This window comes from Helobdella robusta, assembly GCF_000326865.2.
Source record: "Helobdella robusta unplaced genomic scaffold HELROscaffold_32, whole genome shotgun sequence".
Lineage (NCBI taxonomy): Eukaryota > Metazoa > Annelida > Clitellata > Rhynchobdellida > Glossiphoniidae > Helobdella > Helobdella robusta.
This window is the reverse complement of record NW_008704589.1, coordinates 539,258-566,905: the sequence shown is the minus strand read 5'-3', so window position 1 is coordinate 566,905 and position 27,648 is coordinate 539,258. Positions and strand designations below refer to the sequence as shown.

General features: G+C 32.3%; 3 protein-coding genes across 3 annotated transcripts; all 3 read right to left on the bottom strand.

The window, feature by feature from the left end:
• Positions 1-1,643: 1,643 nt before the first annotated feature.
• Positions 1,644-4,373, bottom strand: HELRODRAFT_175069 (hypothetical protein; the record flags this gene model as incomplete). Its single annotated transcript, XM_009022506.1, has 3 exons — positions 1,644-1,761; positions 2,048-2,188; positions 4,195-4,373. 3 exons carry the CDS (start codon positions 4,371-4,373, stop codon positions 1,644-1,646), a joined length of 438 nt encoding a protein of 145 aa, XP_009020754.1.
• Positions 4,374-13,455: 9,082 nt separating this feature from the next.
• On the bottom strand, positions 13,456-15,855 carry HELRODRAFT_175068 (hypothetical protein; the record flags this gene model as incomplete). Its single annotated transcript, XM_009022505.1, has 4 exons — positions 13,456-13,564; positions 14,263-14,333; positions 15,195-15,502; positions 15,846-15,855. The coding sequence occupies 4 exons, from the start codon at positions 15,853-15,855 to the stop codon at positions 13,456-13,458; spliced, it is 498 nt and encodes a 165-aa protein (XP_009020753.1).
• A 9,512-nt stretch (positions 15,856-25,367) lies between these two features.
• On the bottom strand, positions 25,368-26,255 carry HELRODRAFT_175067 (hypothetical protein; the record flags this gene model as incomplete). Its single annotated transcript, XM_009022504.1, has 3 exons — positions 25,368-25,790; positions 25,844-25,945; positions 26,067-26,255. 3 exons carry the CDS (start codon positions 26,253-26,255, stop codon positions 25,368-25,370), a joined length of 714 nt encoding a protein of 237 aa, XP_009020752.1.
• Between the last annotated feature and the right edge of the window lie 1,393 nt (positions 26,256-27,648).

The window sequence follows — 27,648 nt, the reverse complement described above, 5'->3', positions numbered from 1 at the left end:
CGTCGTCGTTATCATCTTCATTGTCGTCATCAACATTGTCATCTTGATCGCTATCTTTATCATCATCGTTGCAAGTCTCCTCCCTTTTAATGAGATCATGCAAAAAAGTGATGATGCCGATGATTTTCGGATAGAATCATGACGCTAAAAAATGTATGGATGTGATAGATATCATCCTCTGAAGATGATAGCCTGATGGCTAAGATAGTACAAATGAATTTGCACAGATGGCAAACAATATCATCGCGCTTAACATGCAGACAACAGCACGTTACACTAACTATTGAACAGTTCAGTTCAGCATTTACAATATTAAAATATTCAACGTTGCATGCAAATATATTTCCATGTTGTTCCTCAATCCCTCAAGATCAAATTGAAACTGAACTTTCGCGTTTGGTATTTTGTACATTTGTACCTGTCCCAGTACTCGTGTATTTGTCTTCATTCACTTGTGCACTTGAAACTGCATTGGAGAACATGTTACAATATAGTAACATGTACGTTACAGGCACTTACACACAGATGCCAAATAGAATTAAATAGGAATAATTGGTGCTCATAATTGGTATAATTTTTTGAAAATGCTTGTTTGTGGAATTTGAATTTCACATGCTAATGCGGTGCCAATGTCATATACATTTGTGATTTTCCGTTTTCAAGAGTTGAACTGCTTTCATTTTCGTCAGCACAATTTTTGATTTAATCAATGTTAATCATATAGTATCTCTATTTACGTTGTTATCATTATCCGTCATGATCGTCATCACCGTCCCAAGATTATTAAAATACGTGTCGTCAAAACATTGTCATCATCACAATTGTCGCGGTTATCATTATACCGTTCATCTTATTATCGTCATTAATGTTGTCGTCATTATAACTGCTATCATCTTCAATTTTTGTTAATTAACATCATCGCCATCATCATTCTCATCATCACTATCAACATCATCTTTTTAAAATATTCTTAAATAGATTTTAAAAATTTTTCCGCGCAACTAACTTTTGCCAATATATTAATTTAAAAAATTATTGCATCTATTAAAATAATTTATGGATGAAAAATAATTTTTAAAATAAAATTCTACAAAAATGTTTTTTTTTCATTTGATTAGATTATATAAATTAAAAGCAGATTGGCAATGCGAATATGTACGATGAGTCAAACGAACGTCATCTTTTACCTATTTTACTTTAATGTTCTTTAACTTTCACATTTCATGATTTCATTTTAACAAATTGTTTTCATTTTTTTTTACAACAAATTTGTTCATTTATTTCAGTTTAACTTGTCTAGTTAGTTTGGCGAAATGACTCAATTAATTTTCAACAAACAAGCCTATCATAATATATCACAATGGTTCATCATCTTCATCACCAGCCTCATCATCATCATAAAAAGTATCATCATCAACCTCATCATCATCATCAGCTTCATATACATTATTGAAGCTTTTAAAGCAATCATCATCACCAAAACATCTTTGTCATTATAGTCTTTATTATCATCATCCCCACCATCTACATCATTATCGTCATCATCGTCATCGTCATCATCACCGTCCCTTCTTTTCACTCATCGTCGTCATCTTCAACATCATTATCATCATCACTACCATTATCATCAATGTCCGACATCATTATTTCATCTTCATCGTCGTTGTCGTCATCACCATTGTCATGGTCATTATAACAGCAAGTACATGTGCTTGCAGTGTGCCCAGGGGAGACGAGCTGAAATCATGGCTTATTGTTGTGCTGTTTCAATTGTGTCAAGATAAAAATTTTTTTCACAATAAAATAAATTGTTTTGTATCTGTTTTATTTTTGTTTAGAAGTTTTTTCAACAAAACTAAAGAAAACGTTTGAAAAAAAATGAAATTTTTCAAGTTAAACAAACACACTCGCGCTGACATACTACGTGGAGCATAACAAACACTCACAAAATGTATTTAACCAGGCAGATTAACAAATACGTAAGCAAACAAAAACACAGATAAAAAAAGATACAAACAAACATACAAACATACAAAGAAGCACTGACCAACACAATTTTTCTTGTTTGATCTGGTCGGGAATGTCTCTGCCCATGTTTCTGATGCTTTCCAGAATATTGTAGAACGGAGAGGAACAACTTTTTGACGGGTTGTACCAATATTGCGCAGGGCACTTGTGGCTGTTGTGGCTGTTGTGGTTGTCGTGTGTGGCTGCTCTGTGCTGTTTTGTTGTGTGTTGCAGGATGGTACCTTCTAGTCTAAATTCTATAGTGTAGTGGTGGTGGTGGTGGTTGTGGTTGGTGGTTGTTCATTTGTCGTTTGATTTTTCGAAAGTATTTTGGTGATAATTTTAAGTAATAAATACTCCAACGTAACAAAAATTTGAGGTTCACAAAACCATGCCTAGAAAAATATTTTAAATTATTGTGAAATGTTAGGTGGACATTTTTGACTCAAGCATAAAATATAAAACATGCCAATTTTTATGTATAAAGTTTTAAATAAAAATATTATTGCAACATGGCGTGTTGATGATGACGCTGATGATGATGAATACAATGATAACAAAAATGATGAGAGGTGATGACATAAAGGATGATGAACTGATTGATATAGATGCCGGAGATTACAACAATACAATATATGATGCCCCCCTCCAATGTTCAATAGCTCGTGTGGGGACCGACCTTCTTGGAATTGGAGATCAGTGCGTGTGCGTGTATGTATGCGTGTACATTGGTGTGTAAGCGTATATATGCCTGTGTACGTGTGCATGTGAATGTTTTTATGCGTGTGTGTTTTTGTTGTACGTTTTTATTTGTGCGTTCGTCTGTGTGTTTGAAAATGTCCAAATTGTATTTGAATGAATATGCGAGTGAAATGTGTGTTGTGAGTGCAAAATGAATTACCGTGTGTTCAATTGTGCGTGCCCAATTTTGAGAAATAGACGTGTTTGTAAATGCCGTGCCTACATATATTTTATTTTTCAGTTCAATGTATCCATAAATTTTATTGCATTTTTATTTCAACGATTAAACGTACGCTCAAGACCACATATGTAGGTTACTGCCTCCATTGCAAATGCACACAACTGTACAACAACCACACACACACACACACACACACACACACACACACCACACACACACACACACGTATGCCAGCATGGGCACATTAAATATGGATACGTGCGTGTCCATCTGCGTGTTTGTTTGTGCATGTTTCCAAGCGTTCCTGTGCGTTTGTATGTTAGGAATGCTAGCGTGATCCGTTATGATGACGTTTAAATATTGCCGAGGAGATAGCGTGCAGGTTGTACACGCAGACAGACCAGCAACCACGCAAGTAAGCACGCAAACAATCAGACAGCTACGTGAACAGACAAACAGAGAGGCAGAGATAGTAAAACAGGCAAGCAGATAGACAGCCGTCAGATGGGAGAAGCAGGATGATAAAACGAACATGTATTGCATTGAAAATATTTCAACGGAAAAATATCATGATACATGAAGATATCACTCCATTCTGGTTAGGTTAAGTGGTTTAATTTCAAAGATTAATTGACGTGATTGTTGATGTTGTTGCTGTTCTATTTGTTGATGTTTTTGACGTAAATGTATATCTTTTTGATGGGAATGTTGATGTTTGTATTAACGTTTTAATGTTTTTTAAAGTTGTTGATGCAAATGTTTGAAGGATTTTAAATTAGGCATAAAAATATTTTAAATAATAACAAAATGATTTTCATTGCCTTTATTGAATTTAATATAAACTGTTTTTCATTTAATGTATTTTTAATGTTATCGTTACGAAAACGCAGGGGACAGTGCAACAATTCGTCACTAAACTTGAAAATGCACGCATATTTTGTTCACGTAAGAGCATATTTGGCAAGTTGCGTGTGTAGGCAAGCATCGTGATTCTGCACATTTCTGGGAACTTAATGACAGCACACGCTACTGTGAAAATAATCTATTTGTTCAAATTGTTTTCCTGTGAACGTTGTTTGTATATTCTAGATGTGAAACTGCTGAAATTTTTTTATGAACAACGTAGGCAATAAAACTTTCAACCTTCGATTCCGTTTGTAAAATATTCATGGAGAAAAAAAATGCAATCAGCTTTTTTCTACTATTGCTAATAGTCCTGCGCATAAACACTGGGACTATTTTATTAATTTCTATCCTCTACATACTTGCTCGTCCCATCCTCCATGTTGCATGCGAACCATTCGTCAAGCAGTTGTTCACTTTCCAGATGTTCCAGGCGTCTAACAACTACCAGTTGCAATATTATGCTTGTTGGTTGATTGTTCAAACTATTTAATGGCAAATGCAAATTAGCCGGTGTCCATGGAAACGAATGTTGGTGCATTATCCAGTAACATTGTAGTTGAAACGTGGAAATGTAATCTTATAGCCGTTTTTAATAATTTAAAAGAAATATTTGTTATATTATTTGCAGTGGTTCACCAAACATTCAAATCGACAAAATTCACGATTATAGCACCAATATAATCTTTCTTCAGTGTTTGATAATAATTTTTACATGTATAGGAATGAAAACTTATCAATATAGTTTTTTAATTTTAGAATATGTGTGTTTCGATTGTAAATGCTTGCACACAAAAAGAAGGACTTGGACGTTACACACGGTAACTCCTTTTTGTTTGGGCAACAAACAAGAGACTTAATTCTAAATTACACAAACAGCGCACACAACATAAAAGGAAAGCGCATGCAACTGCAAACAAGAAGGGCGAGAGATGGAAGAATCGAACTGTGCACGCACACACGCGCACACACACACACACACACACACATACACTCAATCACACACATACGCACACACACATCACCACACACGCATACACACACACACAATCACACGCACACACACAATCACACACTGAGAGAATTTTCGTTACGTAAGAAGGTGTGTGAGGAACATTAACAAGATAACTTGCACTTAATCCCACATGCAAATAATATTTGTACGCAAATGTGTTCCCACAATAATTTTTTATACACGCAACAAGAAAGAGAATTAGTGTATTAAGAACAATGGTGCATAAAGAAACCCATAAACATTCGTACATATTATGCATACATAATGCTCGTTGTTACGCACATTTGCATACGACTAGACAAGTGCCAGCAACTTCAATGAAAATGCTAATGATTTTTAATCCGCTACAAAGAATTGATGCTATCTTTTGTTAATGTCACTATCATTATTGTTGTTGTCGTTGTTGTATTTTTTTAGGCGGTTTTTAGGGTATATATATATATACATATAGAGTGAACAAATGCACTGAACATTTTTTCGATTTTTTGTTTTGAAAGACATAAAATATTTCATTAAAATATTGAATGAATGATCAAAATTATAAAAAAAAATTAAAAGTTATAATCGATCACGTCCTTGAAATAAAAAGCCTAAACATCAACAATTCATTAAAAACCAAATCAGTAAATTTTCCATAGTTAACAACTCAAATTTCGTGTAACAGTTTGAAACCTCCACATAAACACCAAACATCACCAATCATTTTAAAAATGAAATATAAAAAAATCATTAGAAACTAGAAGCAACCAACTACATCTGACATCAATGGAATACATCTGACAATACAGCAACAACAACTCTCTCTTTAGCCAGCATACCAAATCATCAAATGCCTGAGACAATGAAACAACAAAACATGAGCTATCAACTGAAAAAAAAATACATTCATGTTGTCGAAATAAAATTTAGGAGAGTGAAACGAGAGAGACTGGTATAAAAGGTGGAAAGAGAGAAAAAGAGAATAACAGAGGTAAAAAGAGAAATAATAGATAGATAAAAACAGATAAATAGAGAGAGAGGGGGGGGGAGAGAAAGAAAAGATAAAGAAAGGGAGAGATAACAGATGCAACAAAACTTGCATAAAAACAATTATCAATCAAAACCTGTGTATACATTTTTGCCTCAAACATACCTTACACGGCGTATCAATTATTTTATAAATTATTCTTGTCATCTTAAGTTCAGGTTGCGTGCGTGCATACATGCATGTGTGTGTGTGTGGGTGTGTTTGTGTGTGTTTGTGTGTGGTGTGTTGGTGTTTTTATTATATTATAATGGAAATCTAGTAACTAAATGAAATATTTTTCCAAAAATTGATCATAACAAATATGAAACAATATTCAAATTCTTTTTTTACAAATTTTATTACAAAAAATAAATTAATTTTTTATAGTTATAAAAATAATAATCATTGTTTAAATAAATTTTGAAATGGAAAATGGAAAGGTTGTTCAAACAATGTGAGGTTGCATTATTCAGTTCAATAATTTATTCCTAAAACATCTATAAAGAAGGAATAATAACTTTAATAACAGTTATACAAGTAGTAACAATCAGGATAGCAATAAAATATTGAACCCGAAAACTTTAAAAATTTCTTAAAAAATTTAAATAATCATAATGAAAAACTTAATCTTTTATTAAAATAGAAAAGCAATAAATACTTTTTCCACAATTAAATAAATCATCTAGACGTCGATATGATATATGGAGACCTTATTCACAACTGCGGTACACTGTCCTCTTCTTCTTATTGTTATTGTGGATGATGAATTAATCTCACAGCCTACCTAGCACACACGTTCCCGTTCCATCAGTTGCATGCCTCAGGCTCTAACTCTCTCTGTTTTTTTACTCCACATCTATCCAACTATTTCTCCGTTCATTTTTTTATTCATTTATTCACTCATTCAGCTATTTATTTGTTACTTTGTTCATTCATTCATCTATTCATTTATTTATCTTTCCATCCATCTATTAATTCGTTTCAATATTTATCTGACTATCAGAAGTATTCCTCTAACTGCCTATTATTAAATTCGTCCGTCTTTTCGTATGCCTATGTATTATTGATAATTCTAATATCACGTGCGCGCGCACGTGTGTGTGTATGTTTGTATGTGTTGTGCGCGCGTGTGTGCGTGCGAGAGTGCGTGTGTTATCGGTGTGTGCGCGCCTATAGTTTGTCATGTATCATTAAAAATAATGACAACCAAACAAATACGTATTGAAAAGCCTTCAAATCATGTCAGAAAGTTGACTGCCAGGTTCAGAAAACAACTCTAATTTCGTTTCGTTATAACTGCCAACATTTAATTTCGTTTCGCTATTGCGTCTAACGTACAATTTCGTTACGCTGTGACATCCAACATTTAATTTCGTTTCGATATTAAACTTTACGTTCAATTGTGTTTTGTGGTAACTGAAACATTAAATGTATCTTCCGTTTAGCTGTTAACTTTTTCATTTTATAAAAATTTGTTGAAACATTTTTCTACCTACTTTAGCAAATTGATATAACTTATACTGTCGGAACAACAACGCAACCGACATTCTTTTGTAAAATTATCACAAAATAATGTCGGTTGCTTTGGATTTAAAATCTCAACATATTTTTAATAACAATATTTCAACTCTAATATAAAGACGTAATTTAATTTTTTTTTACATGAAAAAAAATTATTAAAAACTTTTCATAACTGACGTAACTGATTGAAATAGAGTCAACATTTAAATGTTTTTTGCTCAATTATTCATTCAAGACATTTTTCTACTATAAAAATTTGTTTGTTCAAGAACATCTAATTCATTTTTTTTTCATTGCACTGAATATTTCCTTGCACCAACAATTTTGTTGAGCCTTCTCTTGTTGAAGATTCACAAAGCGCTGTCGAATAATAATATTATGTTTTGCTGAAGTTGCTTGTGGTCTGTGTCTGTATGTATGTTCGTATGTGTGTCGCTTTATATACGCACATATGTTTGTGTGCTTCTATGTCTTGTATCTAAAGTATCTAAAGATGCGTGCATCACTAAATGTGTATAACTGTGTGTGTGTTTTTGTCAGTTTGTATGCGTGGATATGTATGTATGTGTGTGTGTGCGCGCGCGCGCGACTGAGTGTGTTCATGTTGCAATGTGCGTCAGAGTGGGTTCGCATAACCGAGCCATGCATAAACATGCATTTGCAAATCGTACTTACATTTTCCGTTCGGGCGAATGTCGTGCGTGAGCATTTATTATTTATATTTCGATCGATATGAGGAGCAAATCTGCGAATCAAAATTTTAGATTAAACGGGATATCGACGTTGTCGTTGCTGTTTGTTGTTCTAGTTGTTACTCTTGTTGTTTTTGTTGTTTCTGGTGCTGCTGTAACTGTTGTTCTTGAAGTGCAGTTAGTGTTTGAGTTGTTGTATCTAGTTGTGACCGCCAGATGTGTGACCTTCGTGTACGTGACCTTCACGTTTCATATTTCAGGGGGCAGGGATATTTTTCATTTTGTCGAGTTAGGGTTATTAATGCGATGTGACACTGCGAATATTGTGGCATATTGTTGCTAATGCGTTTTGATTTATTGCCGGGTTAGGCTAGTTGTCTTGATTTGCCACATACATGTTATATTATTATTGTCATACGCTAGAATATGACGTTCTATAATTTGTATCACTTTATTAAATAGAAATAGGAAATTAATACTACATTTTAAAACATAATTTTTTCAATCAATCAATTTCTGAAAGATGAAAATGTCATGTTTGTTTGGTTGATTGAATGAACTTCACAGAAGATTAGTCTTGAAAAGCAGAATGATGCTGTACTTAAAAGAAAGGATGAGGAGCAGTTGGGGTTTGGTATGAATTCTAACTAGGTCACTACTAACTAAGTCACTACTAAATAGGTCACCACTAACTAGGTCGCCAACAACTAGGTCGTTTTGAAAGATTTTTGTTTTTAAAAAAGCAAAGTAATTTAGACAATTTTTGGACATAAAATTCACTTTCATTCTTGCTTCTTGCTAAATTTCATAGTTGAAGGTAATTTTTCAAATTTAAACAGTTACCATCCAATTTTTCTTTATTGATTTTGCAAATTTAATTCTGTTTTCTAACCATCATCCACTAAAATTCAAATTTTTTTACTTAGTGGTGTCATAGCTCTTCAAATGTTTTAAAATGAAAAAAATTAAACTTCAAACGCAAAAAAATTAATTTCCAGAACAAAAAATTATTGAAAGGGAATATTTTTAAATGAAGAGCACGGAAATAATTGGAATAAAAAGTTTACGATAGGCCAACACTTAAACTACTTTCCTCGAACCCCGGGGGAGCCATTAAAACTCAGCTTCCTAATGCTCTAAAGTTGAACTGCGGTTTTCAGGCTGGTTCGAGCTTTAACTGAAAAAAATTTTATTATGCGGGAAAATTTAAAAATTCTGTTTGGTTTTTTGTGTAAAAATTTTTGTTTTAAAATGGTAGGATACAAATTATTTACTACTTAAAACAACGCAGTTATTAATTTTAAAAATTCTGCAAGATCTTACAATAATCTCACAATTTGGAAATGATCAAAAACTTGAACAAGCATGGCTAACAATAAATCATTATGAGGAACAATGATGGTTAAGACTTTACGTACCATTAACAACAACTCTGATATCTTTAAAGTAAAAATATAATGAATAAAAATATTAGAAAATAAAACATAACAAATAAATATGAATAAAGATGACGTTAACGCAAAATTATTTAAAAAAAAACAAACTTGCAATTAGTTTCAAACGCAGGTGAGTATAATTACTGAATCTATCATCAAGTTTTTTCTTCACTTCAATAATAATGTACGTCATCACTCTAGGCATGAATTTCACTCTCTTCTACATTTTAAAAAAAATGTTCTCAAAACTTAATCACAAACGAAAAAAACTTCATCGCAAAATACTCAAAAATTTGAAAATAAAATAAGAAGTGGTAAAAAAAAAAATGGATATTGAGGAAAGAAAAAAGAAAATAAAAAGATAAAAATGTCAGCTGAAAAAAATTTTAAAAGCTTATAAATTATATATATTTTTTGTCCAATCATTTCAAATTGTCAATTTTATAATAAACAACTTGTTCACTTAGTATTGCCATGAACGGACATCTATATAATATACTAGATTAGAATCTCGTTGCATTTGATCTATGTCATTTCGGTGCATTGATATAGCGCTTTATTATTAGAAAAATCTTAATCTCAATTAGAAATTAATCACATATTTTCTCAGCAGTTGGTTCATTATTTAAAAGGATCGCTAACGTAAAACTATTTAATGCTTTATGCAGTGCAAGCTTCACTACATATTTTGTGACAACTCCTCATACGATTGCACCAGTCAAAATAAAAAAAAAAACGGTGACAACGGAACAATAAGAACTTCTGTGTTGTCAACAATAATAAAATCCGGGTTCAAATTATCGGCCAAAAACATCAAGAACAACATCAACATTAACATCACCAACATCAAAAAGAACAGCAAACTCCACAACTTGATCAATCCACCATCACAACGAACAGAGTGGCCCAACAGCAAAGTACATCGCACTGAGGTTAACAAGAGGCCTTCCTCCAACGCAAATTTTGTTCATTAAAAGTGTAAACAACTTATACGCACACACAACACACGCGCGCGCACACGCACAAACACAGGCAAGCCAAAACGTTAAACACACTAATTCTAACACTCTCCTGTTAATGCTCAATAAAGCATCACACACCCATATTACATACAATTTTCAAAAACACAAAACACACACGTACATCACGTACACATACACTTCACATACAAACATACACCACATACTTAATACATACAGACATACACACACACACTTATATATATATATATATATATATATATATATAATCAACACACACACAAAAGTATACACCACACCACATATTAGTACGCACATGAGCCAAGATGTACAACACAACCAACAGACTAACATAACAGAGCCTTGTAAACAATTTCAGTGCGGGCAAACAACCTCTTGAAACGTACCAAGAGGCGACAACAACGAACGTAATTAACTATTGAGAGTAGATTGGGAAAATGGTAGTTAATAATAATTAGGATAATAATTTAGTAAAATAATTAGTAACAGAAAAATGATTAACTGTTAAAAGAAGTTTATTAAAAAATCATTAAAAACTTCTTTAAATACACTATGTGGTTTTAGTCATCAGTTAAATTCATTATAACAGAACATAAATCTTACATTAGTGGTGCTAAAATATCGTTAGGTTAATAAATAAAAAAAAATTGTACCGCCAACAACAGCACAACTCCAACAACATTTAAATGGCATGTAGTAATTCAGCGGGATTGTAATGATGCTCTGAGACTTGAAATTTGTCACGATGGTGTGGTGGTTGCTGCTCCAGAACATGTTGAATGCATATATTCTCAGTTGTTTGTCTGTTTGCTCGTTTGTTTGTCCGTTCTTTTGTTCGTTCGTTCGTTTGTTTGTTTGTTTCGCTGTTGTTGTTAGTTGTTGTTGCGTTATTGCTGCCAGATCAAATGCCAGGTACAGTTAATAAAAAAACTAAGAAATTGATGTGAATGATGGCCACACACACAAACACATACACACACACAGACAAACACAAACACATACACACACACATATATAAATATATGCATACATATATATTTATACATATATATATACGTATATATATATATATATATATGTATGTATATATACATACACACATACATGCATGACTAGTTGCGTAGACTAGTCAATCTCATCTATTAATTGATTGAATACGTGATTTATGCATTCGGGGATTGAGAAATTTAAGCAACTGTAAAATATTTTTCATCCAGAAGTTCATGTGCATGTAGCTCGCATATATATTACATAATTCGCTTTACCCCGCTATGTGTGAATGCTGTTGGAAAATAGAAGCAAGCCACTTTGACAGAAAGAGCGATTCTTCTCTTCGTACATGCCAGTCTCAAGCCTGTCTGAAGTGGGTATTGTGAGTTGGAGTAAAAGTTGGATTAGTACCTGACAACAAATTTATGTTAATGGAATCCTAAACCTAGTATGTACGTACATGCATAATGTGTGCGTGTGCAACTAAGCCAACATGGGGCTTTCGTCAACAAACCCTGGAACGAACACTGGGCTGTTCCGCCTATTTAAACGCATACAATATATATATAAGTATATATAAGTATATAAGTACGTTACCTTATTTAACTTCGTTTTAATTATTTAATTATCAATTTCATTTTTATGTTTATTCCTTTATTTAACCTTGTTTTAAAGATACGTTTCATATGTTTTTTTTAAATCTTTTAAACCTTTTTAAATTGTTTCACACCATTGTTAAAACCCAATAAAATTTCAATATTTACTTTAATATTATTTTAATAATCTTAATTTAATTTCATCTTAAAATATTAAATCCAGCTCCGACGATGGCTAAATAGCCGAAACAGCGCTGTCAGCTGACACTTACAACATTAATTAAATTATGACATTAAATAAATAGGAGTATAAAAATTTACGTCGTATTGAAGTTGTCTTTAAAAAACTACTAAATGCAGAATGGGCATATAAATTTAACGATATATGCATATAAAAGAGTGCATATAAACGTGTATGATGATATATATATATATATATATATATATATATAAATAAATATAGGCTACGATGTTTATACATACAAACACCATACAAACACACGCACACAAACATTTAGAGGCACATGATTTATGGATAGATGTGGTAGTGTTTGTCTGTATGTTCGTGACAGTCTTATAAAGTTGATTAATGAAGATGATCATATGATAGCTAGTTGTAAATTTATATAACTGTAACGTGTAATGTGTGTGTGTGTGTGTGTGTGTGTGTGTGTGTGTGTGTGTGTGTGTGTGTGTGTGTGTGTGTGTGTGTGTGTGTGTGGTGAGGGAGTGTATAAGTTTATATATATATATTTTTTAGAAGAGAACTCCATTCAATTTTCAAGACTACAAAACATCTTGCCTGGACATTTTTAAAACTTTCGATTAAATACTTCCAGCCCTTTATGGGGGATTTGGTGTGATGTTCGAGATATTTCGATTTCTGTCAACGAATTGTTAATAAGTTCAACTAGCTTGTTCGCTCGCTTGTTACTTTTATGAAATATTTTATCCATCATAAAACTTCCTCTATAAAATATTCAGCTAATAGAGTTTTTCATTTAACGCTTAAATTCGTCGTATGTTGAATCAGTTAGAACCGCCAGTCGCGGGCTATACATCTGATCCTCAAGAAAGGATCGACCCAAAAAATATGCTTAGCTATAGAAACCACTGGTTACACGTGATTTAAACATTGAGCCTATTTGTTAAAAGAACTTCGTGTCATTGTTTTCTTAATTACAGTTTGGTGATTTTGCTTTCTTACAACTGCTTCGTTTATTACTTTAATCAATGTTAATATACTTAACATACAGGCTTCAACTATGAGCTTTATTAACCGAGGAACTTAATTAATATGGAAAAATCTGATTTTAGATCTTTTATTGTTCTTTCTTCTGAAGCGTTATAGACGTTTTTTTATGATTTATTTAGTTTCAAATAAGTTTTTAATTAAAATTGCCATGAAATGTTTCACTGCAAGATTGGCAGCGCAACATTTAATCTCTGAAGTTTCATTCAATTGCACACCATTCCTGAAAAAAATTTCAAAATAGGCTGGTCGCGTTTGATTTTGTTGAAGATGACTTTTCGATACATAAATTTAAATAAACTGTAATAATAATAGAACAAATTATAAATTTGGCAAATGAAAAAAATTATTATTGAAAGTATGAAATATCAAATTTTGACTTACAAATAAATACAGGAGCACTACGTAACACAGGAAAAACATTTTTTGTGTATGCTTCTATGTAAGTGTAAGTATACCTGCATGTTTAGGTACATTTCTGCATGTTGGTGTTTTTAGATCGGGGAGTTGTTTGTGAAAGTCTGACTGCTAAACAAACACGTTAAAACTCGGATTACTTGATTTTCATACAAACACTTAAATAATATCACGGACCGGCTAAGGTTCATTAATTTTTGGTGGATTATACGCTAAATGAAGTAACTGCGTGCGTACGTGTAAACATGTGCGTGTGTGCTTTCATTAAACGCACGCATGTATACATGAGTAGAAGGCCACTTAAGAAAGCCGATGCACAAAACTAATTGAAGATTTCAGTGCTTTCGAGCGGCAAACTCGAATTGTTTGCTTTTCGTTTTTCATTCACTTGGTCCACACCACACCACCGACGCCACATCACACAACCAAAGCTACACCATCGACGCCACACCAGACCAGACCAAACCACATTGTGTAGAGGAGCATTTGAAGTACACCACTCACATCGTTAACGCTGTTGGGTTAGCCGCATTCTTCCCTGTTGCAAGTAGCAAAAAATAGAAAGATGGACTGGACTGATTGGGAGAAAATGTGAGATGGAATGTTTTTTTTTGAAAGAAATTATTGCGCCTTTTTGCCACGGGTGCGGAGCTACTTTCGTGAATTAAAAAATTCTGTAATGCACTTTACAACTTGCACTGTTTCTGAAACGAGTCGTGTTGATAGCAGCGGCGCACTGAAAAAATTATCACAAAGAAAAAAACGTGAAACTATAAATTTTTAAGCAAATAACGTCATTTTAAAAAACCAATTTTAAAAAATTTACACTAACAGACAATAAGAATTTGCATAAAAATCAGTTCATTTAATTAAGAACCTACTAAAAAATACCTTAAACTTATAAAAACTAGGTGGACACTCGTCGTATTGAGGCGTTGAAAGTATGGAAGGTGCTTGTTATAATAATGCATCGCGTGTTTCACGTAAGATTTACAGTATATGATGCTGGCTGGCCGTTTTAATTAGCTTCCTCGAGGAGGTCTGTAGATGAGTGGGACGTGACGTAGGATGGTCAAAAATAAGAAGAAGGAATAGAAAGATAGAAAGAAAAAGAGAGAGAAAAAGAGGGAAAAGTGAGAGGGAGGGAAAGAGTGTGTGTGTGAAAGTGTCTGGAGCTGGTATTGCTGTGACCTGATTCGATGGCACGGATAATCCTCGCCTATAACATACAATGTGTGTTGCCTTGTTTCACGTGTATGATTTTGTATGTATGTGTTTGCTGTTGTTGCTGGAAAATGTTGATGAGAGAATTGTAGTAAACAAAAAAACGAACAAATGCATGAATAAATGAATAAATTAATATATGAATAAATGAATAAAAATAACTAACCAATGATTGAGGTGATTAGGATAAATGAATTCAACGTGCGGCAAACGTTCAATTGAACGAACATCTGACAACAATGTATGTTGTTGTGGGATTTGTTGATGTCTTTCTTGTTGTTTTTGTTGCTCTGGATGTTGTTATTATCGATGTTTTTGTTGCTGATATCGATGTTGTTGTTGCAGATGTTGATGTTGTTGTTGCAGATGTTGATGTTGTTGTTGCAAATGTTGGTGTTGGTATTGATGTAATTGTTTTTGTTGATGTCTTTGCGATTGTTGAAGTCGTCGTCACCGTCAATGTTGTCGCTGTCGTCAAAGTTGTTTTTTATATCGTTGTAGCTGATCGTTGTAGTTGTTGCTGCTTTGATGTTGATGTTTTTTTTCTTCAGATAGGCGTCTATGATGTTACTGGGCTAAAGAATTGCTGTTACACGAATCGACTTTTTCTCCAATTTAAAATAGTGTTTCATCAGTGTACGGAAATAAAGTAACGTTACTATTCACATTATTTATTCTAACAATAATAATAATAATATTATTATTATTATTATTATTATCGTTTTTATGCTGTTGTTGTCGATGTTATTATTATTGTTGTATTTGCTGTTGAAGTAATTATCAATAGTACATTCAATTATTTTGATGGATATGAGAATGCAGTTTTGTTGATTGAATGAAGCTTCAATGAGCAGCTAACTAACTACCGGCCATTTATAGAGAATAACTCTACTGAGTGATGACGTTGTTTTTCTTACTCCTATTTTCTGCTATGTCTTGGGAGAATTTCCAACTAAGATTTATCTAAAACGTGGTGTTGTGGATGTTGTTACGTCTTTTGTTGTTGTTGTTGCGTCTGTTGTTGGTGGTGGTGTTGATTTTGTTGTTTTTGTTACTATATCGGCAGCACTTATTGATGATTTTGATGTGTTTAAATTTGTTAGACATTCCAGTAGCGTCGTTAAGATGTTCATTCATATTGATTGCGTTTGTGAAAATGTAGTTGTTGTTGTTTGTCGTCGTCGTCGTTGTTGTTGCTGTTGTTGCTGATGATAATGTTGTTTTTCTTTTTTCGTTGTCGTTGATGTTATTGGTGTTAATGTTGGCATTGCTGTTTTTATGCAGAAATTATTGTAGTTGCTTCTGTTAAATAATGATTTCATGCGGTTGAAATGTTCATGTGGCTACGACATTACAAGACAATCAGCCATATACATTTACATTGTTGTTGTTTAACATTTATTTTGAAGTATTTATGAAAATGATTACTTTTTATTTTAAAAAAAAAAATCTTTTCACAATCTGCTAACTAACAAAAAAACTTGCATAAAATTTGCATTACTCTGATAACGGTTTCATCATGATCTTCTTGAATTAATTGTTTTCAATAAACATGTTAAATGTATTTTGTAACGCCATAACAACTCTTTGTATGTGCTCTGCTTGTGTTAGTTTGTATAACAAATACAACCACAAGATGAAATTTAACTCTGATATAACAACCCATACGTACAAACATCACAACAACTTATAAAAAATAATAACCAAAATGACAAAAAAAGCCACACAAAAAGCTACAAAAAAGAACTTAACACACATATATAAATATACACAATATACACACAAACAACATACCAACAACAAAAACATACAAAAATACATACATACAAAAAAATACAAACATTCATACAAAAACATACAAAAAACATACACGCATACGTAACTAACCACAAATTGCTGTTGAATTGAAGAATGGTGCTAATAAATTGCATCAGGCATACGTACAAGGAAAAATAAGCACAGTGACATAAACATCTCGGCATACAACATCGCGACATAAACATTTGAATGTGAACATGTGTTATAAACATATAGCACGATGGTTATTAGTATAGAGCCTATGTGAGGCAAACATGCCAACATGTTATATTGGAGCACGAACATTATAGCATAAACCTTTTTTTTTAATTCAGAATTGTTGCATCCAAGCAACATAACGTAAACATATACATCACAACGTGTTACAAACAAACAAATAAGCAAACAAACGAACGAATGAATGAACAAGCGAACAACAAACGAACAAACAAACGGACAATTAAACGAAAAAAATGCAAGACAAATTTTGTAAAATTTTTTTTTAAAGTTAATAAAATTCAACGTTATTATTAATAATAAATCATTTTTGCTGCTACTCAAACAAAACTAAAATTTAGAAAAATACTGACTAGTTTTTCAAAAAGTCACCTAAAATATGATTTAAATAAAAAAAAACATTAAAACCGTCTCCGAAAAAACTATTTTCAAATAAAAAATATATATATATAAATTTTGTTATTCTAAAACCATTTTCATATAAAAAAAAAAGATAAAAAAATGTTGTCACTCAAAAACTTTTACTGAACGAAAGAGTCATTCTTCAGACGGCGGTGTGCACGCATGGAGCACGTATTTTTCCCATTTAGTATCATAATATAATGATCATATCTGCCCTTTTTCTCTCTCACAGCGAAAAAAAACAAAGACCAAGAACTCATGGTACTAACATCTGAAGCAGCATTGCTTTAATGCCTTTTGAATAGTTCTATATAACGAAATACTTTCAAGAAATAACCTAATGTCTCTGTAACGTAACCATTTTTCAAACCAATGTGTAAAGCTAACTATGCACATTATTAGTATTAACTATTCAGAAAGAAAATAAAGTCACCAGCCGAAACTGAACATTAATGACGAAATAAAGAGATTAATAAATGCAAGTAATTAACATGTTAACAGAACATATATGGAATACAAGAACGAATCAGAAGCAAATTGTTATACAAACCAAATACAAAATAACATAGATCATAAATATAAGAATCTTGCTACAACAATTAACAACCACAATGCACCAACCACAGTACAACAACATTGAAAGAGACCAACACCACCAACTTAAACGTCGTCATTTTTTTTGGGTAGTGTTACTCCCTAGTTGTTATTCCTAGTAACCGCCAAGCATGCATTATTAAGAGGACATCTATTAAAGCTACTTTCTGGGTTTATTCAATATTGAGCTAACTGCTGTTCATAATTTCATTTGGTTTAGCACCCTTAAAAAAACATATATTTATTAAGGATCTTTTAAATGGGTTGTCATTTTAGCGCATACAATAAAAAACATCACAAGAGGAAAATTTCTTTATTTTATGAAAAAAAGCTAAATTTTAGCGTTTATCGAATAATAATATAGAGTCTGTTAAAAATTGCATTGATGTATACGTGGCTGGGAGCACACAGAAAAAAATAATGCATTTGCCTTAGTCGCAAGATACAGCACGTATCGCATTGTCAGTTGGAATATGAAATATATTTGCCTTGCTATGCGTCTGTCAATGTTTGCCATGTGTGCCCAGAATAAATTCAAATGATTTCAAATTTAGCGCTAAATAATTCAAGAAAAATTTTGTTTCATTTGAGAAGATAGGAAATGCATTTGATATGAAAGCTAAAAATAACGAATTCGCTTTGAAATTTGAGAATGATTTTTGTTAGATTATTTTGTTTTGTTTGGTGTTTATGTGGATGTTATTAACTATTAAAATGCTAAATAGTTCAGTGTTTTTCAATTGGTCAATAATATTTTTTGTCATTTAATATGAATTTTTGCATAGCTGTGCTAATAGAATTTGGTTTGAGATGAAACAGAAAGCGGGCTGAACCAAAAAGTAGTGCTTATAACTTATTAATATTTTGAGTTGACGTTGATGATATGAAACAACAACACATTACATCGTCTACCTACATCTATTGGAATTTTAACAAAATTATGCAAAATTTATGAAAATGTTATAAATTGATTTTTTTTTATTTTCGAATAAATTTCTTAAAACTTCTAAAAAAACTAATTATTGTAACTTTTTAAAAACAAGCCAAAATCTTGAAAAGTTTAAACCGATTCATAGATAATTGAAATTTTCCAGAATTAAATATGATGAAAATAGAAAAAGAAAATACCAAAATCTGTCTTACGAGATAGCAAAGATTTCATCATAGCAATCGTTATTGCGAAACTTCTGCATTGGTTCACCACGCGATCGCATACTTTCTTGTGTCATTCGTTCGAAGTTTTAACAGACCTTATTATATAAGTTTGGTCATTTAAAAAAATTTTAATTCTTCCATTTATTTGTATTTTTTATTTTATTTTATTATAGTAATTGTTATTTATTATTCTATTTTAATTATCATTTTATGGCATCGCTAAGGTTAATTAGTAAAATTTCAGACCACTTTTAATTAATATTAAGAACAGTTTGCACGAGGCAATGAGATGATATGAAACAACAACACATGACAACAACAATAATAACAACAACAACAATGAAAACGGCAATAACAACACAACAACAACAACAACAATGAAAACAGCAATAACAACATAACAACAACACAACAACAACGATGACAGCAATGTGGGTATCATTACATCAATTCAACACCGAAATGAACTCGATAATTAAATTTCTAAATGAATTGAAATCGGCGCTAACCTGATTAAGCGATTAAGTTTGTTTTAAAATTGAAAACAAATTGATTAAATGTTGATATAATTAAATTTAACGACAAATAAACTATTTTAATTTTTATAAATATTATCACTAATGAAAAAGTTCACTATGCAATATTTAACTTTATTATAACATGTTTGTAACGTACCTACACGTTGCTAGCAAATAGTTTAAATATTAACACTACAAACCATGCAATATTGTATAGAATATTATTATTATAATGTTAATGGTTTAATAATTAACAAACTGCTAAAAAACCAACTAAAAATTAATCAAAATGTCTTTACATTATTACATATTTGAAAACAACAATAAATAAATAGATATGGAAAACTTGAAAGAATGCTACAGACACAGGCAAAGAGTATTGTTGCATTGCAAAGCACGGGATGGGTGCACACTGCATGGCCAAACAATAACTATGAGTGGAAAGCTTTTTAAGAAGGTTACAAGAAACGCCTGCCTGCATCTGCACCACTGATATCCAGCTGCATATGCGTTACGTGCGCATTTATAAGACGCATACATGTGTATGCGTTTGTATTTTGTATATATTTATGTAATTGCATGTGTGTTTGTGTGTTTGTGCATACACATACACTATATTTTATATATACATGTACGTGTGTGTGTGTGTGTGTGTGTGTGTGTGTGTGTGTGTGTGTGTGTGTGTGTGTGTGTGTGTGTGTGTGTGTGCGTGTACGTGTGACTTTTTAAAACTTGGATTGTACTAAAACTTTGTATATTTTAATTAGTTACTTCTGTATTTTTCAACTTTGAGTTTAGTTATTATGACGTTAATAATTTTGTCGTCTTTATAATTTTAAAAAGTTGAAAAATTCAACATAATTAGCATCATCGGTAAAAAAAAGAGTCACGACTAAAACGTAAAAAAAATTACAAAAAAATGTTTCTTTGACATCCATAGCAAATGCAACAACAACAAAGGTTGCGATACCAACAACTAAGAACATTGTAAACATCATCACTAATAGCATACATCTACATAACATCTGTAACGGTTGTAATGATTGTAAGATTTAAAACAGCAACAACAAATACGACGACAGACTCATTATCATTCTTAACAACAACAACGTTGACGACGACAACAACAACAACTAATTTACTCCAATATGCAAAAAACAACAACATCAGTAAGCTCATCGGCTACTACGACAACATCAAATAAACACAATCAATAGCAAAACGTCAACCACAACACCAATTACAACATCAATTACAGCAACATCAACATAAAAAGTATCAACAAAAACAGCAGCAACAACATCAAAATCATGAACAAAAACAGCAACAACGACAAAACCATCAACAACAACAACAAAACCATTAACATCAACAAAAACAGCAGCAACTGCAACAACTGCAAAACCATCAACAACAACTACAACATCAGCCGCAACAAAAACAGTAGCAGCTGCCGCAACAACAACAAAAGCAGCAAACATCAACCCCAATAAAGCATCATCAGCAAGCAGAACACGAGCACTACATCAGAGACACTGACACCATAAATAACTCTGTCACCCAATTTTTTCTAACAACATTTCAACATTCAACAACAACAACAACAAAGTCGCACAACAATGTTGCTACAACATTTTTATAAAATTTAGCAAAAACTCAACATTACAACAGCATTTCAACACGAACATTCAACAGAACAAAATTACATTAGCAACATTTCAATAACATTTCAACAATATACCATTACATCATTACAGCAGCTTAAAATTTTATTAATAACATACAGCGCAATTCAACAACAAAACATCAACATTCATCAACTTGTTTTTTCAACAACATTTAACAACAGCGTTGAACAACATCTTTACAGCAACAACATTCTACAACAACTACATTCCAGCAACAACATTCTACAACAACTACATTCCAACAACATACAACAACAATAACACTGCAACACAAAAATGTTGCCTCTTCTACTGCAACAATTTGCAATTATTTTAAGAGCGCTTCAATCTTCCAATACAGTCTAATATTTACACTAAACTATGTTTGTAATTCTCCTATGTCTGAAAAAATTGATTGCGCGTGTGAATGAATGAAGAAACCAGGGAGCGAGAGGACATGCAACTGAATGAGTGAGTGAGTGAGTGAGTGAGTGAGTGAGTGAGTGAGTGAGTGAGTGAGTGAGTGAGTGAGTGAGTGAGTGAGTGAGTGAGTGAGTGAGTGAGTGAGTGAGTGAGTGAGTGAGTGAGTGAGTGAGTGAGTGAGTGAGTGAGTGAGTGAGTGAGTGAGTGAGTGAGTGAGTGAGTGAGTGAGTGAGTGAGTGAGTGAGTGAGTGAATTTTTAATTTAATTTTCATTCAAATCTCTCAGGTATTTCTGGATCGAGGTATTTACGTCAGCAACTTTTAATGGAACACCATCGTAGTTCTTGGAATGATGTTTCTTACTTTTTCACACTCCTATTTTGAAATAAAGCACAAAGTACTGAAAATTGAAATATCACCCAAGAACACCACCATTAATGTAATTAAATTACACGCTTGTCCCGAACAACTCTAGACAAAACGATTAACAATGTTTTCTACAATAAATAATTATTAAATCAATTAAATTATCTTTCATTAAGAATAACATTTTTCAACCTAATTTCATTTCGGCATTATCCGAGCTTACCAGCAAGTAACGCATCTCCATCCCGACAAACGAGAACAAATGATCAGTAATATACAAATAAGAATTCTAAAAACGTTTAAAAGTTAAATTAAGTTTCAATCCGGTCGTTCAATCAATCTTACTTTAAATTTCTTGAGTATGCCACGTGAGCGATGACATACTAGCTGTCTGTCTGTCGGTCTGTATGTCTGTCTGTGAGTGTGCTTCTGCGTGTCTCTCTGCGTGTCTCTCTTTATGTCTGTTTGTCTTTCTTCTGCGCATGTCTCTTCCATCTCTTCCATCCCTCCCCATCCAACCTTACACGTCAAAGCAAAGACATTCAAATCAACGCTTGCAATGTGCCGCACATTAACAAACACACAAAAACACAACACCAACACACATACACACACCAACACACATACACACACCAACACACATACACCACAAAAACACACCAACACACATACACCAACACACATACACCAACACACACCAACATACACACACCTCAAACACACATACACAACAAACACAGCAACACACATACACTAATATGAAGGATATGTTAATAAATTCAAATGAAACATCATAAATGAGTTTGAAAATCAGCAAGAGATAAACAAACAACATATCAGATCAAAATGAGTTTGTGTGTGTCTGTGTTTGTGTGTGTATGTGTGTCTCTGTCTGTTTCTCTGTTTTGTCTGTCTGTTTGTGTGCATAGATTTTTGTGAGTTTGTTATCACTGGCTTAAATGTTTTTAATATATTCATACATACATACATACATACAAAAAGACCACTGGACAATACAAACTCAAAAAACATACCGCCACATCCATACAAACAAACGGAGAACAGGCACAAAAACAACTCGAACGCACGCAAACAAACTCAAAATCACATTTGCGTACGTTTAAACAAAAAAATCTTTCAGGTTGTATTTTCTTTTTAATTAATTTCATCCTCGTGCAGACCAGCCGACAAACGCTCATTCATTCATTCTTTCATTCAATTATTTTTTCATTCATTTATTTGGTCATTTTTTCTTCCGTCCAATTATTTTTACATTCATTCGTTCGTTCGTTCATTCATTCATTCATTCATTCAATCATTCAATCATTCATTCATTTATTCATTCAATCAATCATTCATTCATTCATTCATTCATTCACTCACTCACTCACTCACTCATTCATTCATTCATCCATTCGTTCACTCATTCGTTCGTTCTTTTATTTCTTTTTTACATGTTCTTTGTTCACCTTTTCGTTGTTTTATTTGAATTTTTCATATTTTTATTCATTTAATGCTTAATTCCAGCTTTGTAGCTTAATTTTATAGTCGTACATTGCATATTGTTGGTGCTGGTGGCCAGTTGTACCTGGTACATGCCACTGTCTGCTATGATGATCTGTCGTACGTTTATGTGTGTGTGTGTGTGTGTGTTTGCGAGCGTATGCGTGCGTGCGTGCGTGTACGCATGTGCGTGTTTGTGTGAGTGTGTGCGTGCGACTTAAGATGTACATGTGTGGCGCGCAATAGAAGATGTGGCGATTAAAAATGACGCATCTGTCTTGCAGTGGTCGTGTTTAATTTGAAAGAAAGTGGTTCCCGCCTAGAAGGAGCAAAGCGGGCATGGTGCATTAATTCACAATTTAAGTAATTCACCGTTGTCAATGATATTTTGAGTTACGTAAGAAAAGAAAAAGCAGTTACGCTATAATAGTTTTGTGTGTGCGTGTGCGCGCGTATGTGTACATGCATATGTTTATGTATGTGTGTATGTATGTATTGTGTATATGTATGTGTTTGTGTGTATATGCAATTATATATATATATTTATATATATTTATATATATGTTTTATGTGTTTAGAATTCTTTTGTGTGTGTTGTCATTGTGTCAGCAGTTTGTTTGTAGACGCCAGCAGGTATCTTGAATGGTTCCGAGGCGTATTTATTACGTACGTGTGCATCTTCTCTGTTAATTAATTTATCAATCAATTAATTAACTAATTAATTGATTATTTAATCAATCAATCGATCGATCAATAGTTTTATCAAATTAAAGCCATTTTTAGTTTTTAACTATAAAAAGATAAATAGCAAGAAAGCAATTGAATAGATTTGATTGTACAACGTTCCATTGATTCCCAACTTTCGAAAAATATCGAATTAGATAAAAAATAAATAATAAAATACAAATGTGAAGAAGAAAAAGAAGAAGAAGTAGAATAATAATAAGAAGAAGAAAAAAAAGAAGAAAACGTAGAAGAAAAATATAAATACCAAGAATAAGAATAAGAAAAATAATAAATATTACATACATACGTGTAGTTGTAGAAGTAACGACCATCATGTCAATACTTTTTACAGCAACAATGTGGACCATCAAATCTTACGCTAGCAATAAAACGAAAATTATACTACCAATAATAGTAATAATAAAATCAAATTTACAATAATACCAATAAATAATAGTAATAACGGTAATATTAATATGTTTTCTTTACTGTTATGCAAGTTGCAGCAGCAGCAGTAGTAGTAGTAGTAGCGGCAGTAGTGTAGTAGTACTAAGTCGCTATCATTATAAATCAGCATCAAAACGTTCTTCCATAAAAGGGTTTAAGAGAATGTGATGAAAATTAAATAGGCATTTGTCCTGCTTGCTTTGTCTTCGATGTGCTGTTATATTTTTTTCTTTGTTTACTTATGCATGTCTTCAGTGAAGTTTTAATAGATGGATTGTTTAATTTAGACTTTGATTTAAGCATTATTTTAAATCAATGCAAATATTATTACTATGGGCGTTGCCGTGTTAACAAGGTGGTTTCATTTCAAGCGATCATGAACACTGCGATTAGAAGCGGCAAAATAATTTAATTCAATATTGAAACCACATTTAATTCAAGTTAAAATATTGTATTAACTGCATTTATAAAATTTATTCATAAAACGAAAAATTATTTCAGCCCAAGACAATGACAAAATATCCAGTTAAATGAATGAATCTGTTTATGTTTCATTCATAATCTCGGACGTAGTCATAGCAGCTGAAATTATGATCCGCATTGTAGAACCAGGATGATTCATCGAGGTAGTCGTTCCGCCAGTTGTTTTCACAATCTTCGTTGTCATCCTCTTCATAAGCCTCTTCATCTTCTTCCTCCTCTGCCAAATATTCAACATCGTCACATTGTTTGTATGCTTCAACGTGTTGAACATTTTGAAACAGCGAGAAATCAAATTTGTAGTCGTTTATGTAGAAGACGTCATAAACGAAATTGATCTCCTTCTGTTTCTCATCAGCGTCCCTTTTTGGACAATTTCTTGATTTCTTTTTCTGAGGCTGATCAATTTTTTCCACATTGAAGAGGAAAAATTTTGGGTTTTCATCTGCCAAATTACATTCCAAATTGGCCAACGAATCAAATGTTTTGGCTGTCTTTTTTCCAATAATTTGATATCCTTTATGAAGAGATATCTTTCTTTTCTTACTAGGTTTAGTATCGTCAGCCATATATCACAGTGTCTCTTCCTCTCATTTTCCAGTTTACACTGTCTTATTGCAGTTTTGACAGTTTGATGGATGAGGGAATCCTGAAATACAAAACGAGTTAAAATTGAAAAACTAATTTAAAAAATTTAATAGAAGCAAACCAAATGAGTAACACTGAACGAAATAAACGAATGGGAAAGAAAAAATTCAACTGATACTTACATTAGCCTGATGAACTGTTCCAGCGAACTTGAACTTATTCTCAATTTTATATAGTTCCTCATCACCATTATAGCATTTCTTCGCTTTTTTGCAAACAAATACTAATGATTCAATTGGATCTTCTTCACGTTTCCTCTTGATTCTGATGAAACAAATCTCACTAGTTCCTGGTTTCAACTTTGTTAACATGTTCGATCAATCAATCAGTTATTCAATCAATCGATCGGTTTCTGAAGCTCTGTTTCAGCGATTTTCAACCACGCTCCTCAGTGTATTTCACAAACAAATAGGAAAATAGTTGGTGGTGAAGTTAGATGTTTCATAATAAATGGCCAGAAAAAGCCACCATTTGAGTTTAGCCACCATTAATTAAAATTTTTTTTATTCAACTTAACACAAGCTAACTTTAAAATGTTATAAAATTTTCAATGTCAGTTTCTATTTCATTTGCTATGACCGTTCTTTTTTAAAAATTTCAGACATTAAGTTTTATAAATTTGAAATATTCCTAACTTCTTAATAAAAAATTGATTTCTAATAAAAGTTGCCAAATTATGTTCGTGATTATTTTACTTTTTAGAAGAGGATATTTTGACAATTTTGCGTAAAATAAAGACGTGATGCCATTTAAAGCATGCATGTTTCCATTTTGATTACTTAACGTTCTGTTTTATACGCGTTTCGATTTCCGAATGGTAATTTTTTTTAGTTTATGATTTAGTCACTTTTGAATGTTTTAAAAATAATTATTCAAGTCCGAATTTGAGAAACTATCACACCCATCACTGACCCGTCCAAGCAAATGTCCATTTGGTTCTAGACGCCACAGTCATCGTTTTGCACAAATTTAATTTCTAATAAAATGAGTGGAAATGATTTTGTGAGCTGCTCTACCTCCATCAGAGTTGGAATTCTTACATAAACGACATTTCATACTCTGCGCCATTTTATTTGCGGCTACGATGGTATGTGTGCGTGTTATCTAATTAAAATTGATACTAATTAGTTGAAATTACTGAATTTAGTTAATTTTTTCATAATTCTATTATTAATTTTCTAATGATGTTTTATAATTTTACATTGCAATCAAATTTAGTAATAGTCGTAGTAGTAATAATAGCAGTTTATAGTATTATTATTAGTAGTAGTATTAGTAGTAGTAGTAGTAGTAGTAGTAGTAGTAGTAGTAGTTGTTGTTGTAGTAATAAGAATTTGTAAATTTTTGTTTCAAAAACTGTATAACAACTTTGTTTGAAAAAAAATCAATTTTAACATAAATAACAAAACTTTGTTGCATGCATACGCACCGGCATGGCAGCCTGACTTTTTCGACATCGACTGCAAGCTGGCTCTGTTTATGAAGAGTACAAACATGTGGATATATATTGATAGAATGCTACTATCTGGCATTGAAAATTTCATCGAAACAATATAAGCCGTCAAATGTTCGTCAATTTCATCAGTAACACATTTGGTCAGTCTCAGTCATTGAATGTTGGCTGGTTGATGGGTAGAATCATTAAAATACAATTTTGATGTAAGAGTTTTAATCATTTCAAATAAATGGTGTCCAATTCAATCC